Raw genomic sequence first — 16,793 nt, 5'->3', positions numbered from 1 at the left:
AAAACCAGATTTAACAAGGATTCTGAATGTCAAAATCCAGCTTTTCCAGAATTTTTTTTTACTGCATTCTTTATATCTCACTCTTTAACAATATATCTCTGCTGCAAATGCACAAAACTTTCCCTGAAATATTCAAGTTTCTAATGTAAGCACTGTAGTCTCTAATAGTCCTATCTAAACTTGTCTTTATATTTTTTTCTATTTCTTTAAACTCAAGATCATAGTATTTTCACCTGCTCTAGTCATAGTGAATTCTTTGCAGACTTGGTCAATACAGGTCTAGGTTTGAGTCATAAGCAGCATGGCTTGGAACATTCCTGCCATGTGGAATTAGTTTCAGAGAGAAAGATCCCATACTATCCTGTGATTGAGGAGTTATGATCCCATACTTTCCTGCATTAATCAAGGAGTCTATTTGAAGTCATAGAAGACTCCAAAGACTGAACAAGAATGCCACAGCAGGGCAGTATTTCTCTAACACAAAGAAAGATTCCATATTCTCCTCAAATTGATGAGACTTAAAGGAAGAAGGGCATTTCTTTGTTCCCTCATAGAAGTTCAATCTTTAGCAATGTCCCGACTTCCTGGACCACATCAAAAAAAAAAAAAAAAAAGGACAAATATCCATGCATACATACAGTACATGCTAAACAGATGTTGTCATTATCACATGTGGCCTTTCATGTGCCCCATTTCACAGATTTATACAAATTAGCAAAATCTTTATGAAAAAAACATCTGCACATTTCTATTTTTTTTGTATGACATTGTTCCAACAGAATTGAAAATTTTCCAAGAAATCTCTTCTTTTTGGGTGGGTGCAAGAAACAAGTATTTGAGATACAAACTTGCTTATACAGTGGAACCCCGCTATAACGCGATGATCGGGGTCCATAAAATCGGATCGCGTTAAAAGCGGGGTCGCGTTAATGCGGGGTTTCACAATATTTAACTTTTTTTCCGAGAACATATACGTGTATACATGTACAATGATCAAAAGTCGGCTTATCATCAGATGAATATTAACTGGAATGCATTAATTAAGATATATTCAAAATAATCGATGGCTAATATATGGCTAATATATTTATAGGTTATTACTGTGTATTAAAAACATTTACTAATTTTTATTTGTTTGAACGATAATACAGATTGACCGATAATACCAGACTATCGCTATATCATGAAAAGTGTATCAACACCGTATGCTACCGTGCCGTCGTGGCATGCAGTTCATCCATAATGGATGTAATTTAATTGAAAATCGTACAGATTTAAAATATTCAATAATTTTGTAATAGTCTGAATTCGTCGTGTAAAATATAGGATGAACAAAATATTGAAACCATTTACTTGCCGTCTGATATCGTACGGTCATTGCATGCAGCTATTCCCGGGTCTACATACGGTGTCTGTACAAATTTCATACCGCTAAAATTTTATCATATGCGACAACTGCAAGAATAATTAACAATCAACGCATGATTTCAGCGTGCAAATAACTTTTATTTCAGATTTTGTGAACATCAAAAGAAACGTGAAAACTGCTAAATTAATCGTTGCGCAAAGTGCAAAGTCAGTGTGGTTCCAAATTTAAATTTCATCATTTCTTGAAAAATATATCCAATGACGTTTGCTTCTTTGCCGCGAACTTACTCGCCTTAAATTTGGAATCATCTCCATTGATACGGCGATCAAATTTCTCTGCTTGGGCTTTCAGAATTGGGCCAGAAATTGGAACACCTTCTGAGCGAGCTTGTACAAACCATTGGTACAAAGCTGAATCTAGGACATTGTCATTAGCTAACTTAACCCTTTTACGCTGTAAACCAGTTTCCTCTTCAAGAATGTTGGGTAGACTACGGAGCTTTCCTTCATCTGTTTTCCACCCTCACAAAGTGGACTCGCTGATTCCTAGATCTCTGGCAAGCTGAGTTTGTTGTTTGCCCTTCTTTAGTTGATCTAGGGCATACAGTTTCTCTTTAGCAGAAAACGACTTGCGTTTTTGAACTTGCTTTTCCATAACAGTAAAATATTTTTTTATATAAGCAAACAACGTACACAGATAAAGCTCGATAACTAAGTAATGAAGGCCTGCAATGGTTACGAATCACTTTTTATATAAAACAAAATTAAGCTGAACGGATGTACAATTTCATACCCTTTTAATTCACAGATAATAAAGTGGATATTATTTACTTTCAACTGTTTGTTGTTTGATCACACCGCCAAGCACAGCATACATGTTGGCGGCTTTCGTCCTTTGATGTTTATTAAATTGTGCGACTCTTGTATCAACCACAGCTTTGTCTGCTGCTTGGCTGTGATTGCAGTTAAATAAGAAGCCCATGTCGGCTATTGTTTGAGCAACGACTGTATACAGATTTCATGGAAGACAATCACAAAGACGATTTACTGGCTTTACTCATGGATCCGTAATAAGTAACACTTCCGATAATGTTTACTTCGGCTTAACAATTCAAAAACCTAATTAAACCAGTTTTCTCTTCTAGAGTAGAATACGGAGCTTCACCACAACCTGTTCAAATTGATAAATTTCAGAAGCCAAGCGTTGTACACACTATTTCTCGTATGTTATATATATCGTATTATTTTAGAATTCATACAGGATCACTTCTCCAAAATCACTTAAAGAACCTGGATAAATTGTTAAGTTCCGATCGTTTATTATTAAAAGTCATATGCGAATTCTTCCACCAAATTATAATAAACGTTTTACACACTATTTCTCGTACGTTAAACAAATATTTTCACGGTCTAATAAAAATACACGTAAATGAATTTCAAATTTCAGGAACCATGCCACGATCATATTATTTTAAAAGTCACAACTAATCTCATGCCCAAAATGAAGTTAATTTTTTGTTTTGTTTTTTTTTACTTTTCTCCAAATTTTTTTTCTCCATGTGTGAATGAATATATGAAATTTCGGGAGCCATGCTACGACCGCGTTATATCCGAATTCGCGTTATGGTGGGGCGCGTTATAGCGGGGTTCCACTGTATGTGATGAGGCACCCACCCAGAGTAACCCAGAGCAAAGTAGCCCTGAACCCCATTAAAATAAATCAAACAAAAATGCCAATATAGCAGGTAATATGTGTAAAGGATTAATTATGATGTGCACGGCATAGTTCTGAAGCCATAGCAACTAAAATCTAGAGCAAACACTGTAATTAAATGTATAGATTATTCTATACAACTGTGAAGCATTGTGTGTTAAAGCATACATTTGATTGCCGTTATCCATTCTTTACAACCTCAATGACCAGTTCTGGATGGGGAAAGACTGTCAAAATTGACAGATACATGGTTCCCACATTTTTCTAAATATATTTCCAGGATGAAATTAATTTTTTCAAGGTTAACATAAGACCATTACTGAATGGAATTAAAGAACATTTTGGATTATAAAACATGCATTTTTTGAATCTGAAGATGTTTCTCTTTCAAGACTCTCCAAAACATATATGTCAGAAAAGATGATCATGTACAAAACCACAAAATGAATCACCACACAAAACAAATCTGACTATATTCCTATAAATTGGCATTTAAAGCCATTTCAATGTAAAGAATACAAATTCTAACTTTACTCTGCTGACCTGCATTACTCTGCTATATGGAAACAACATACTGAGCATACATTATTTTGTTTCCTTTCAAACCTTTAATTCTAAAGAATTCTAAAGCAATATATGTCCATGTTATACAGCAACAAACTACTTTTTAATGTCATTGTACAAAATTTCAATTATATTAAATAAAGGTCCGATACCTTTTGTAAAAATCAGAAAGAACATATAATTCTCAACATATTTGAGAATAACTACAAGAAACTTGGCCAGTCTGTTTTATCAAGCAGAGTAGTCAGGTTCCCTGCTTCGTATGCTCCCTGCGTGAGAGAGCCCATGTCAACGTGGTCATCATGTGATACAACAAAACTCCGAAGTTGGTCTTGGAATAAATATAGGGAATTTTGTGCTCTTTCGTTTTTGTATTTTTATTACAACCAGTATATGACTTTCATTTAATATGTTTTTTTCTTCTATATTTGAAAATGATGGTTGTGAGATTCTGTGTGCTTTTGCGACTAGCAATCGAAATCACTAGTACCAGCTCAAATTTCATCAACGCATTAGTTTTATCATCTTTCAGCAGACTGAAGACATAACGATTTTAATATTCGCAATTTCTGAGAAAATAAATAATTTTCATATCAATTTCATGCAGGTATAACTCGATTCAACAATGTTTAAGTTTCCTAGACCATCTGCAAAACGGCTATGCTTTAACGCCACCAATTTGGCCTCTTGTGATGCTAGACTGATATCAAACTGTCTGTGAAACAAAAAGTCTACCAGATGAATCTAATCCACTGAGCGTTTGGTTTGTCTCAACAAATATATTTATGGCAAGCACCCAAATGATCCATACTGCAACCTCCTAATATTCTGGTTAGAACTCGTAAATTTAACTAATGATCAGTTCAGTTATGACTCAATTACTAAATTGTTTCGAGCGTCAAGTTGTGGAGGAAAATTCCTGGGCTTTTTCAGACTTTCGTCAATATTTGCAAAATTCAAATACTTTTTATTGTCAGGTAAAAAATTCACTGCAGATAGCTTACTCATGCTTGCATTCAACAGCTTAAAGCAACAAGAACACAATATGTATATCTCAATCCATATCTGCAAGCTCTAATACCAAATTATAAGAATACCAAAATGCTAGATTATCTACATTATGTTCCACACAGTCTGAAGATAAGTTGTTGTTGTTGTGGGATTTAACGCCATTTTTCAGCACACGATAGGCTATGCATGGCGGCCAGTATTAATGGTGGAGGAAGAACCCGGGAAAACCCCGGGAAGAACCACCAACCCACGAGAAGCTACTGGCAAGCTTTCTCACATGCCCACATTGGCCGAATCCGAGACTCGAACCCATGCAGACAGAGGTGAGATGGCAGTGATCCATAACGGAGAGCGCTTTAGACCACTCGGCCACTCAGGGACCCCTGAAGATAAGAATACAAGTCTATGGTGTACATTCTAAAGATTAACCTTAGTGAAGTTTAGCAGTGTTTTTTTAAATTTTTAATGAATGCTTTATTAATGAAAAATTAAAATTTTAAAATCTCATATTAACAAAATTTATCATGATCATCAAAATGTCATGTTGTTATGACTTTCCATTCAGGAGAAGTAGCAATATGATTTTAGAGATGGCTACTGTGGCGGCTCTACTGAAAATCATAGCACCATCAGTTTCAATAAGGGTTAACTAGATATCACAAGAGTCTTTTGGTGAAATCCTATGTCAACAAGACCATCAATTTTGGAGAAGTGATGACAAAAAGAATTCCAAAATTGTCATCATGATGGCCATATTGGATGTCCAAGCAGCACTGTTTTCATTCAGGATCAACTAGACATCATAAAGAAATCTTTAATTGACAATCTATGTCGACAGACTTCCATTCAGGATCAGTGATAAGAATATTTTCAAGATGGCTGCCACTGTGGCCATATTGGACCATTATCATCGATAATCAAGAAAATATAAAAGCTCTTTCAGTTATAATCCCGTGTTCTGTGATAACCAGATTTTGAAGGTGAGAACTGTGGATTCCATACTGGTGAAAAACCCATGTCAATATGACTTTCTATTTAGAAAGTGTATCGATAACATGGACAAGTGGTTACAAGATTTCCAAGCCTTACTGGATGTCAACTCTGGATCAGCCAAACATGTTAGGAAGTCTTTTGGAAGAAAATCTTATGATGATATGACTTTCTATTTAGAAGTAGTGACAAAAATATTTTCAAGATATGTTCTCATGAAAATCCCATGTTTATATGCCTTTCCATTTGTGAGGAACAGCAACATCAAGATTTTCAAGATGGCTGCCATCATGGTGGTCATACCTGATGTCACATTGTCAAGATTTTCATTTAGGATCAACAAGACATGAAACAAGCTTTACATGCTTATGATGGGTGGCACATTTTCATTTAGAACCAACTAGACATAAAACATCTCCGTGGATACCCCATACTGACATGACTTTCTGTTAAGTATGAGTAGCAATAATGGTCATACTGATATCAGATTGACACCAGTTTCATTTAGGAAGAAAGGGTTCATTTAGGATCATAAGAATGCCTTTAGTTAAAACCCCATGGTGATATGACCCTCCGTTCCGGGGGAATAGTGATAATATTTTCAAGATGTGGTGCCAAACTAGATGTCCAAGTGGAATCCTTTTTATTTACGACCTACAAGAAGACATCATAAGAAGTCTTCTAGTAAAAATCACACATGTTCTGCTCTGAAGATGCAATAAGATTTTCAAGACAACTGCCATGGCAGTAATACTAGATGTCTTCGCAGCACCAGTTTTATTTAGAACCAACAAGACCCTAGGATCTAAAGTTTCATTGCAATCCTACAAATAGTTATGAGGAGAAGCAATAATACATTTCTGACATAAATGTTCCACTGGCAACTAAGGCACAAAAAAAAGCAAAAAAAGCCTGTTTATGGTTGGCAGACCATCCCTTTTTATCAGTGCCGACCTTAGCACCCCGCCCCATGTTAGAATAAAAAAATGTATTCAAACCAAATATCCCAAAATTGATTTGTGCATCTAACTGAGCTGGTTTAGCCCAGTACTCGGAGCACTTAGTACATTATATATACTTGATCAGTATCATATATTTCATGTTTAAAGAAAAATAAAATCCAAACCTACCTACCCCTAATTTCAAAACCACTGCAATAGGAAACACATATTTGTTTGTGGCCTAAACCAAGGAGCAATGATGTGCTATATATTCTATTACAGACTGAATTACCAATATCATTTGTGTCTTGTTATAACTGTGTCGATGTTCAAAAATACAATGGCTGAATAGGCTGTAAAGTTTCTCTAGTTCTTCAACAGTGTAATCTTCTGTTTGTTCAACAACAAGGTCAAGGAGTTTAATCAAACGATGGCGATCCACAACTAAGGGAGGTGGTGGATTTTCCAAAATTTCCATGGCCTTCTGCTGAGTTTTTGTCTGCATTCTGCCTCTGGTTACTCTGTATGCTGCTTGTGATACATCATCTATAGTACAAAAGAGAAAACATATAGTATAATACAAATAAAGAACACATTAAAAGTTACACTTGGGCATTGAAAAGTGGGAGACTGGTCTCTGAAGGTCAAATATCAAATGGAGAACTTAGGGGAATTGGAGAGGGCTTTTCAGTAGCCAATATTGGTGGAAAAAAGTTATCTTTTCAAATGATTCTTTGGAAAGAAAAGAAAATCTGCAACTTTGGTCCAAGAGGGGCACATCAAATCATTGCACATCCTACTGCACCAATTACAGAAGACTCTCCACATGGCTTCACACACCCTGGGGGCCTGAGTGGGTCAATCTGTAACCCTGCTTGAAAACTGACTGTTGAATATTAGCCAAGCATGAAAGTGTAGAATCTGTGAATTTTTGTGCAGGAAGGATTCTCTGCTGTGATAGACCCATAATTGGCATTAAATCCTTGGAGCCATCAAACAACAGGTCAAAGAGATTGCTTAACCATGACTGCTGGGACCTCAGGGGAGCTATCAGGATGAATGGCACTGTAAAAGTCCTGCCTCTATGAAGAACTTAAGGGTTTATTCAGAAAATGGGAAGGCATTGGCATACATTCAATCCCACTTTAGACTGAATTCCTAAAATGTCTATGCACTCTGTCCTGGAAATGAGGAGACAAAGTGGTTGTTGTTGTAGGGTTTAACGCCATTTTTCAGCACACGATAGGCTATGTATGGCGGCCAGTATTAATGGTGGAAGAAGAACCCGGGAAAACCCCGGGAAGAACCACCGACCCATGAGAAGCTACTGGCAAGCTTTCTCAAATATCCACATTGGCCGAATCCTAGACTCGAACCCGTGTAGACAGAGGTGAGATGGCAGTGATCCGTAATGGAGAGCGCTTTAGACCACTCGGGGCCCCAGACAAAGTGGTAGCTTGTTGTTCAACTTCATTGCTTAGTCTACTACTTGCCTCCTCCAGGTGGAAAAAGACTGCAACCAACTGGTGGAGATCATTCTGTGAGATAACTTATCCCTGTCTGGAAAGGTTCTCCACCAGGATATTTCTCTCGCCTGAAATGTGCATTCTCTGAGAGAAATCCCCTTAGGTCTCAAACTTCCATGAAAGGAGAAGGAATATGAGTGCCTCCATGACTTCTCAGGTAAACCATTATTGATCTATTGTCAGTGGTGACCAAAACATAGTTGCCATGTCTTGTGAGGGTGATGCACTAATGTAAAGCTAGGCAAATGGTTTGGGGAAACAAGTTCTGCTGCCAAGTTCAGAGATTCCTAGATAATGAGAAGTAAAGGAGAGGCAACAATATATTCTTCTCGAACATTCTTGTTACAAAGGGCTGTATATGTCAGGTGGGTTCGCAGGAACATGAATTGTCGTTAGATTTGTTCAGAATTCATCTTCACTCAAGTCAAATTTTGAGAAGGAATCAGATCTGACCTCCTTGTCTGCCCTGTACTATCATATTTTCCTTGGACAATTACATTACAATAAACATTTTATGCTCATTTAATTTGAGAAAACATTAATATTTTTGAATTTCTGGTAAACCATTCTGGATCTAGCTCTCAATTAACTTTAGTGTTTATTATTATAAATACTCATGTTTTCTGAATTACTTTTCATTAAACAACAAATTGTGTATTTGCATAAGTCTCTTTTGTCATTTATTCAACCTAAAAAAATTTAAAACTTCCTCACAGTTAGTGTGACTTTAACCTAAAAAATACATTACACTAGCAGATGGCAAGCACTCAACATTGCAACTCAGCTGACTCCAAGATACATTGTTTCAAAATGGACATGGAATGCCATCTTATAGTTTTTATCTCCTTTAGTGACTTTGGCCATTGCTAGTGCCAGCATAGACATGGATGGACATCCATTGGATTGCGCACAGGGTCAGGATTTGGAGGACATAATAATCTGTGGGAAACCCATGACCAATGAGCCAGGTACAACACTGGAAACTACTTTATCTCAGTCTCTTTCATATAATGTAGTAAATTGTACTTTATCTAGACTTTTGCAGATACCAATTTCATTTGTTTCTCCTAGAAGTAACAACTGGCTGAGAAAAATAGGAAAACTATTTTAATATAAAAGTAAGAAGCTGAATGCCAGATACATCTTTGTTGTCCTGCTTGGATAATGCTTATTTAAGATTCTGTGTTAAGTTGCAAGTAGATTCAGTTTGGTATGCTTTCTGTTAGGAAAAATTTAATGCATTTTAGGCACTAGTCCCTGGAGTCACTTTAATGCTGTATCTTTCAGAGCTACCTCAGAATAAGATGTAACAGACAAAGGAGGCTTCAAGGTCAGTACAGGAATATTTGGTACTCCATATATTTACCTTTATCATGTTTTGTTTGTGTTTTTTTTCAAAGAATGTTTGATAGAAACATAGATATAAGTTAACATATAAAATGGCTGATCATTTTCATTATGACAAGTGATACAAATGCATTGATTAGCAATATTAATATGCTACATGATAGTTGAGATAGAGGATCCTATAGTGCGTATTTGAAATAAAATTTATGAAATGAACAGAATAATTTTTATCTTTTATCAAGTATTTGCAAGTATTTGTGATGACATGGGGTGTTGTTATATGTGTCACACATAGAAACATTATGATATAGACATAACAACCTAAAAAACTCGTAATTGTGTAATAAATAATGCGGTTGACTACTCAAATTAAACTTCCTTACCTTTTGGCATGTTTTTTATTCTAGACCCTTACAGCCCGTAGCAGAAGCTGGAAGAAAAAAGCCACAGAGGAAACCATATGTCCTGTGTGTAGTGAGAGATTGGTGGGGAATCCAGAAGAATTGAATGAGCATGCAGAACTCTGTCTTAAAAAGGTAAGTATGACATGTTTTATATGCCTGCCATAAAGAAGGAGAATATTATGTTATGACATTGTACATCCATCCATCTTTTACTAATTTGGTTTAATCTGAATGAAATTATTGCAAAATAGACTTAAGTTAGTGAAATTCTTGAGCACCCAGATGCATATGTCATACCAAATGAAGCTCATGTGGAAAGACTGTGACTATGTTTATTTCTGTTCTAAACCTCCAATTACTAAGTGAAAAAGGGAACTGGACTGGGGATCATTGCCAGGAAAAGTGAGAGCACGTTATAATAATAGGTATGTATTACTAGTTTTGAAGTTGGTATTCCTTTTCAGTTTCTTTGTAATTTGTTGGCAGAACCAAGTTACATCTCTGAATCCATAGTTTGTACATCCACAGTTAACTGTTTTTGAAAGACTCCTGAAGAATTTCCAAAGGTTCAAAAAAAATTTCTGCCTTAAAAGGAGCAGCCCTAAGAAATTTTTTACTGTGATTCAGTATGACTTTAGAAATATCTAGGATAACGTCCCTGCAGAGGATGAGCAGCTCTGCTGACAATGCTATGGACATCAATAAGGCATGCCTTTAGATTTTGTCAGCTGCCTAAAGCCAGTGCTGATGCACAGCTGGAGAGAGAATTCACCTTCAGATGATTGCTGATGAAAGATCAGCATGCAAGGATATGATGATGAGTAGCCTTGCCGTAAGTTCTAATGCCTCTAGCAACTTTACTGGAAGGTTACCCAAAGTCCCTTTTGAAATTCCTATCTGCAATAATCAAACATCCAAGAGGGGAGGTTGAAGGTGCCAGGCAGGGGAGTATATTCTGTAACTATTCATAAAGACAGGAGGTCTCAGATGAAGAAAAAGACCACTATTTACACTGCCTAACAAAGTCCTGGGCCTTACCAAACCTTCGAGAGAAGTCTCTAACCATAGCAAACTGGAAAAGGGAATCTTGGCATAAGGATGTCCTTGAGAGTCTCTCTGAGCTGAAGAGAATTTTCTTCTCTTCTGAGCCTAAGGATTTTGGACACAAGTACAGAAGAAGGCACTGAACTTTGATTACTACCTAAATGAATGACCAAAGCTCTTCATCCTCAGCTGCTGAGTCAACAGGTGGGAGGCAGGGGACCCAAACTGATTAGGTGCCTTCTCAGCCTGATCTTTGGCAAACTCATTAAAGTCCACTAAGACCAATAGGACATCCTTGTCCTACTCCCACCTCTATGAGGCAAGACTTGGCAACTTATATCTCTTTGCGAGGAAGGATGCCCAAGTTAGGGGTATCCATATCCTTCAACTCCTCACACTAAATGATTGGACTGCTCTTTGTACCAGACACTTGGCTGGAAGGTGATCAAGTATCTCAACCATGCTGAGTTGTCTGGGAATCAGACCAGCCTTGCTCCCTTCTTTGTCTCAATATAAACAAGGTGATGCTGGTCCATGACTTCAAACATCACTTTTACAATGTACAATGTCTATTGCCATATAGATGGGAAGGACAATTCACTATCACCCCACAACTTTTAGGGATTAGATGGATCATATGGCAAGGGGTGCATGGATGCTGATTCAATCCTTTTCATAGTCTGACAAGCAAGTCAAGCACGTGGATGGGGGTCTCAACTTGATCCCTGTACCAAAGGGCTCTAGTGACCAGTATTAAAGACGAGTGTCTGGTGTCTAGTCACCAGTCACTGAGTGGTCAGGCAGATCTGAACTGATGAAGGAACCCTGAACAGACCTTATTAAGACTGCTGTTCTCCCTTTCCTGGTTGACTTGACCTGCTTGTTGTCATCAGTGGGCTATGGGCTTGAAGAGAATACTGCACCTCCCTCATGGGGTTGGGTGGTGGTGGTGGGTATAACTCAGTCTTTACCCTAGTATTTCATACCTTGGGAGGGACCCTGGAAGTTGGATTAAGAAGGATTCCATATCCTCCTGAGATCTAGGATTGCTCTTGTCAATTAAAAAGCTATTCTTCTGCTCTCTTAGGGGCCTAGAATAGGATCCCTTATTCTCCCAGGATTGAGGAATTATCTTCTTCTGGGTCCCAAGACAAAATATAACAAAATGCTACTGCTAAAGAAAATGGAGCAAAAATACCTCAGATCTCACAAAGAGAACATATCTTACACTATTCAATGGTGTATACACTCAAACCATATGAAGAAAGTTGTTGTTGTTGTTGTTGTTGTTGTAGGGTTTAATGCCATTTTTCAGCACACGATAGGCTATATATGGCGGCCAGTATTAATGGTGGAGGAAGAATCCGGGAAAGCCCCGGAAAGAACCACCGACCCTCGAGAAGCTAGTGGCAAGCTTTCTCACATAACCATATTGGCCAAATCCGAGTCTCGAACCCACGCAGACAGAGGTGAGATGGCAGTGATCCGTAACGGAAAGCGCTTTAGACCACTTGGCCACTCGGGGCCCCTATGGAGAAAGTATTTAAATGCTTAGAATATGTAAATAAAATAGAGCATTGGCAACATTTCCATAGAATGTGACTGAATTCAACCAAAGATGTTATCTATAAGAGAACAGCTACTGCACATAAGCCTACATCGTGGGGGACAGACTGAGTCTGTGTTCTTTCAAGCTCAGGAAAACTACAACTTTAAATCTAATGAGATGATGACATTTTATTTTATACAAAATATCATGTACTGCCAATGCCAAGTTGGAAGATATGCATTTAAAAAGTTCAGAAGTGTGATTCGAGAATGATGCAGTGACAGTAAACAATATATTCAACTAAAATGTTTGTTAAGTATAATTAGATCAGAATTACCTCCAGTACTGTTTTACAAAGTACAGTTCCAAACCCTAAGGATCTCAATGACTTCTTGCCATCTCTCAATTTCAAGTAATCCTTTGAGGGTTTTTTCGCCACAGTTTCATGTGACAATGGCAATCATTTGTCCCACCCTTAGACACAAAACATCGATATTGGAGCCCATGTCTGACCTGCTGACGTTTTTAGTAATAATTGTAATCATCCAAGCACAAGCAAATGTTGAATGAAATTCATAGCCTCCATTTAAGAGACTGGAGAATCAGACTGGGCTACATAAATAGTAGATTGCGATTATTTCTTGAATAGCAACTGCTTGATGTGATGCAATGGTCATTTGCCTCAATGCCTTAAGTTTCTAATAATAATTTATTTTTCTTAAATGGGAGCAAGTGTAGGTAGTGTCCATGACCAATTAACTTAATTTTTCATTATTAAGATAACAGGATTTCCATAAACCTGTCTAATAATATTGCCATAAATTGGATAAAAAATTATGACATATACATTTCAGCTTTTTCAATGTAAGATGAAATCACCTGTCCACAGGATGCCTTGCCACAACTGGAATTATTTTTAAATGCCCTGTAATTTAAATTATGGGAATGGAACAATGAAAGTGACCAATGCTTGTCCAAATCAATCAATTAGAATAGCAATATCTAATAAGAAATCATTGAATGAAAAAAAAAGCACAAAAGACATTATTAAAGACTTTTCAAATCTGAGAAAAATTATTATTCTCTGAAGAAATATTTTTTAGTGTTTGAAAAGAGTCATGTTCAAGATATGTAAGAATCACACTCTGGCAAATATCATCAACACTCACATAGTAACTATGACTTGAAATGTGCACACATGCATTGTACAGGGCACATTGCTTATTTTAACTGATATAAGTGTACTTACTATCGGCCATATCTGTCATAGTGCTGTCTTTTGTACTTTCAATGCCGAAATGATCCTGATTAGCCTGAAATGATTAAATGAAATGTAAAGACATGCAACCAACTGCAATAAAGTCAAACTGAAAAGTTAGTTTGTGGAGTGGCTGCAGACCTGCCAAAGCTTGAATCACAATCATGCTCACTTAGTTTACAATGTTATGCAATCACAAAAAGTTCTTATCAATTTAGACAATACCTAGAGACAGCTGAAATTACAATTTACTAACTCAAGAACATACATGAGCCAAAGACATTGACAAATTGTAAATTCTAACATTACAAACTTTCAGTGATGACCAAACAGATGCTTGGTTTTGTTTTCACTTTACATAACCAACAAATATTACTAGATTGAGCTGAATGAAAATTCAGAATGTGGTGAGCTTTCTATGCCATTCATAAAATATTTAAATATCCTTACCCTGGAAGCACCAGCTACAGCCTTATCAGTGCAATCATTAGACTCTCCATTACTACTATCAGACGTTCCAATACCACTGTCCAAACCATTCACCAGGGGTAAAGGTCCAGTGCCTGCACCAGATGTTTGCTTATCTATGGCCCTTCCAGGTGATTTATCACTTCCTTGCTTTGAGGACTGCTCCTGCACTTCACTTCTGGGAGACCTTGGGCCTCTAGGTGACCGGGATGAATGTGAATTGTGCCTTGATCTTGTTCCACAATCATCAACATCAATAGTCAGTGGCTTGATTAAATATTGTGAATGTGCAGATTTGTCATTTTCAGCATCTTCCTCTGAGTCTTCTTTATCCTCCTCCATATCTTCTTCATCTTCATCATCTGTCTTTTTCCGTGTTTTGACAACAGCTGGTCCAAATGTTTTCCTGGATTTTCTTCTCTTAGTTTGCGACCAAATGCATTTATTTCTACATTTTGATTTACCTGTGCTACCAGGTGTGCGTCTTCCAGTTTTATTTTTCTCCTGTGAAGAGTGTTTGACTTGACCAACTTTGGATGACTCACATTGACGATCTTTGGATTTGTCAGTTTTTCCCTGAGGAGTGGTTTCATATGCTTTCTTGGGAGACAGTTCTTGTCTGGACAGTCTCCTCTCTACTCTTGCAGTCTTTTCAACCATCTCTAATGTTGGAAGATCTTCTACCTGAAGGTGCCTGAGACGACTACTTATTCTGGTTGGGGAAACATCGCTCTTATCTAAAGTTGATGATTGTTGCACTGATGCTGTGGTGAGAGACTTGGTATAATAGTAATTTGGTGCAGTTCTTGAAGGTGACACCCCTGAAAAAGTACACAGTAAAAGAATGTAAAGAACATAGCAAAGCTGCATAGTGGAGAACTTCATGCTACATAATTCAAGCATAACATTTTCAATAAAGATGGCCAAGTAGTCACAATTTTAACCATGTCAGTGTTTGACCTACAAATGGCTTCATGTAAGTCATTTGACTCACCAAGACAAAACACAGTGAGTCAAAATCCAAACCTATGAGACATATTCAAGCCAATGATCAATCTTAAGTAGTCTAAAAAAATTTTTATATTGTTTAAATACACAAAATATTAGTTATTTAAAGTTACAAAAGCCAAAAAGGCAATTCCCTTGCCAGAAGCATCTAAATATTCTATATTTGTTGAAAATCCTGATGGTTTCATGTCATCAGAAATAATCTGAGCATATGTGACAAGGCAATTATTGTGGGATATGCCAGTGCCTTCATTAGCCAATCTTGTCACAAATGACAAATTTTGCAGGTCATGTCTAAGACTAACTTCAACAATGTCTGACAGGCTCTTCAGTACCTCTGAACCGGTAGTTGCCAAGTCATAAAGAACGGTGGAATTCTTCAAAATGACAATGGCATCAATAACTTCACTGTTAAGACATGTTTTAAATTAATAAGAGATTTACATTTTAAACATGGGATGTCTTCTACACTCAGCCAATGTACACACTTAAATAGCACTTTCACTGCTAAGTCTTGTTTGTAAAACTGCATTAAAATCTGCCTGGTGTTGTGGACTTTCAATCAGCAAGTTTGTGTTCTGGTAACCCAACATGCATTGCCAGTGTACTGTTCAGAAAGTTATTGATTTTTGCACATTTGGTCATGGAGTTGTTTTTTAAGCCTCTGTATATTTATGGCAAAACAAAGTCGTCTTCACTCAACTTCTTTTTGAAAATGTAGCCAGCTATATGTTTTCAACTATTGCTGCACAAAATTGTTTTATCTTACGAGTAAATGGTACCTCATCTTTAGATGATGAAGGCTCCACTGGTTCGATAACAATACTAAGCGTGGTCCAGATTTAATTTCATTTGTTTTGGATCTAATTTAATTTGTTTACCTTGGACGCCATTTTCAGTTGAACACTGACAGTATCTTGGAACGTGTGTGTGTGATTTGGATTTTTAACGTAGCTTTAACAAAGTTTCAGTTATATTGCTATGATGTCTGCAGTGTGACAGTTTATAGTGATGTCTAGCACTGGGGCATCATGCCACAGACAAGTAGCGTGATGTCCCACTCAGTCACATTATCCTGAAACCAGGCCGACCAGTCCTAACACTAACCTCAACGCTGAGCGCCAAGCAAGGCAGCTGTTAGTACCAATTTGATACGACTCATTTTGGTATGACTCAGCCGGGCATTGAACCCATGACCTCCTGCATCTGAGACAACCTAACCACTAGGCCACCAGAGCTGTTGGAACAACGTAAGGCATTCAATTGAATGAATGGAAATTATTGCTTCACTGCATGTCAAGGTTGCGCATTAAATAATTTTTTTCTCTCGAGAGAATGATTTTAAAATCACGTACTTATTTTCTTTCTCATGTGTGTTGATTATACGGTTCTAACATCCTGTTGCTACAAATGATGTGACAGTTACAGGTCACATAAGGTCAGCTCCAGGCTACACACTCACTTGTAACCCTATGTATTATAATAAAAGCATAATAATTTGATGTGTGCATATTGGAGAGGTGTGATATAGCCAATAAAGTAGTTAGAGCAAACCTCAATTTAGTGTTAATCAGCAAAACATAGCATTGGGGAGCATCAAT

At 37.1% G+C, this 16,793-nt stretch overlaps 1 protein-coding gene across 2 annotated transcripts in view; it reads right to left on the bottom strand.

Annotated features, from left to right (window-relative positions):
* Positions 1 to 16,793, bottom strand: part of LOC149807170 (ATPase family AAA domain-containing protein 2-like) — a 155,313-nt gene that overhangs the window by 6,853 nt on the left and 131,667 nt on the right. For both annotated transcript variants that reach the window (XM_089963046.1, XM_089963053.1), the window contains exons 22-24: positions 14,167 to 15,005; positions 13,708 to 13,771; positions 6,881 to 7,134 (exon numbers count right to left, since the gene is read on the bottom strand). In XM_089963046.1, coding sequence (XP_089819172.1) covers positions 6,881 to 7,134; positions 13,708 to 13,771; positions 14,167 to 15,005 — 1,157 coding nt within the window. The remainder of the gene's footprint in view (positions 1 to 6,880; positions 7,135 to 13,707; positions 13,772 to 14,166; positions 15,006 to 16,793) is intronic.

This window comes from Sinohyriopsis cumingii, chromosome 1, assembly GCF_028554795.1.
Source record: "Sinohyriopsis cumingii isolate HCF-2022 chromosome 1, ASM2855479v2, whole genome shotgun sequence".
In the NCBI taxonomy this organism is placed as follows: domain Eukaryota; kingdom Metazoa; phylum Mollusca; class Bivalvia; order Unionida; family Unionidae; genus Sinohyriopsis; species Sinohyriopsis cumingii.
The sequence above is the reverse complement of the archived record's forward strand: the minus strand, read 5'-3'. Positions and strand labels throughout refer to the sequence as shown.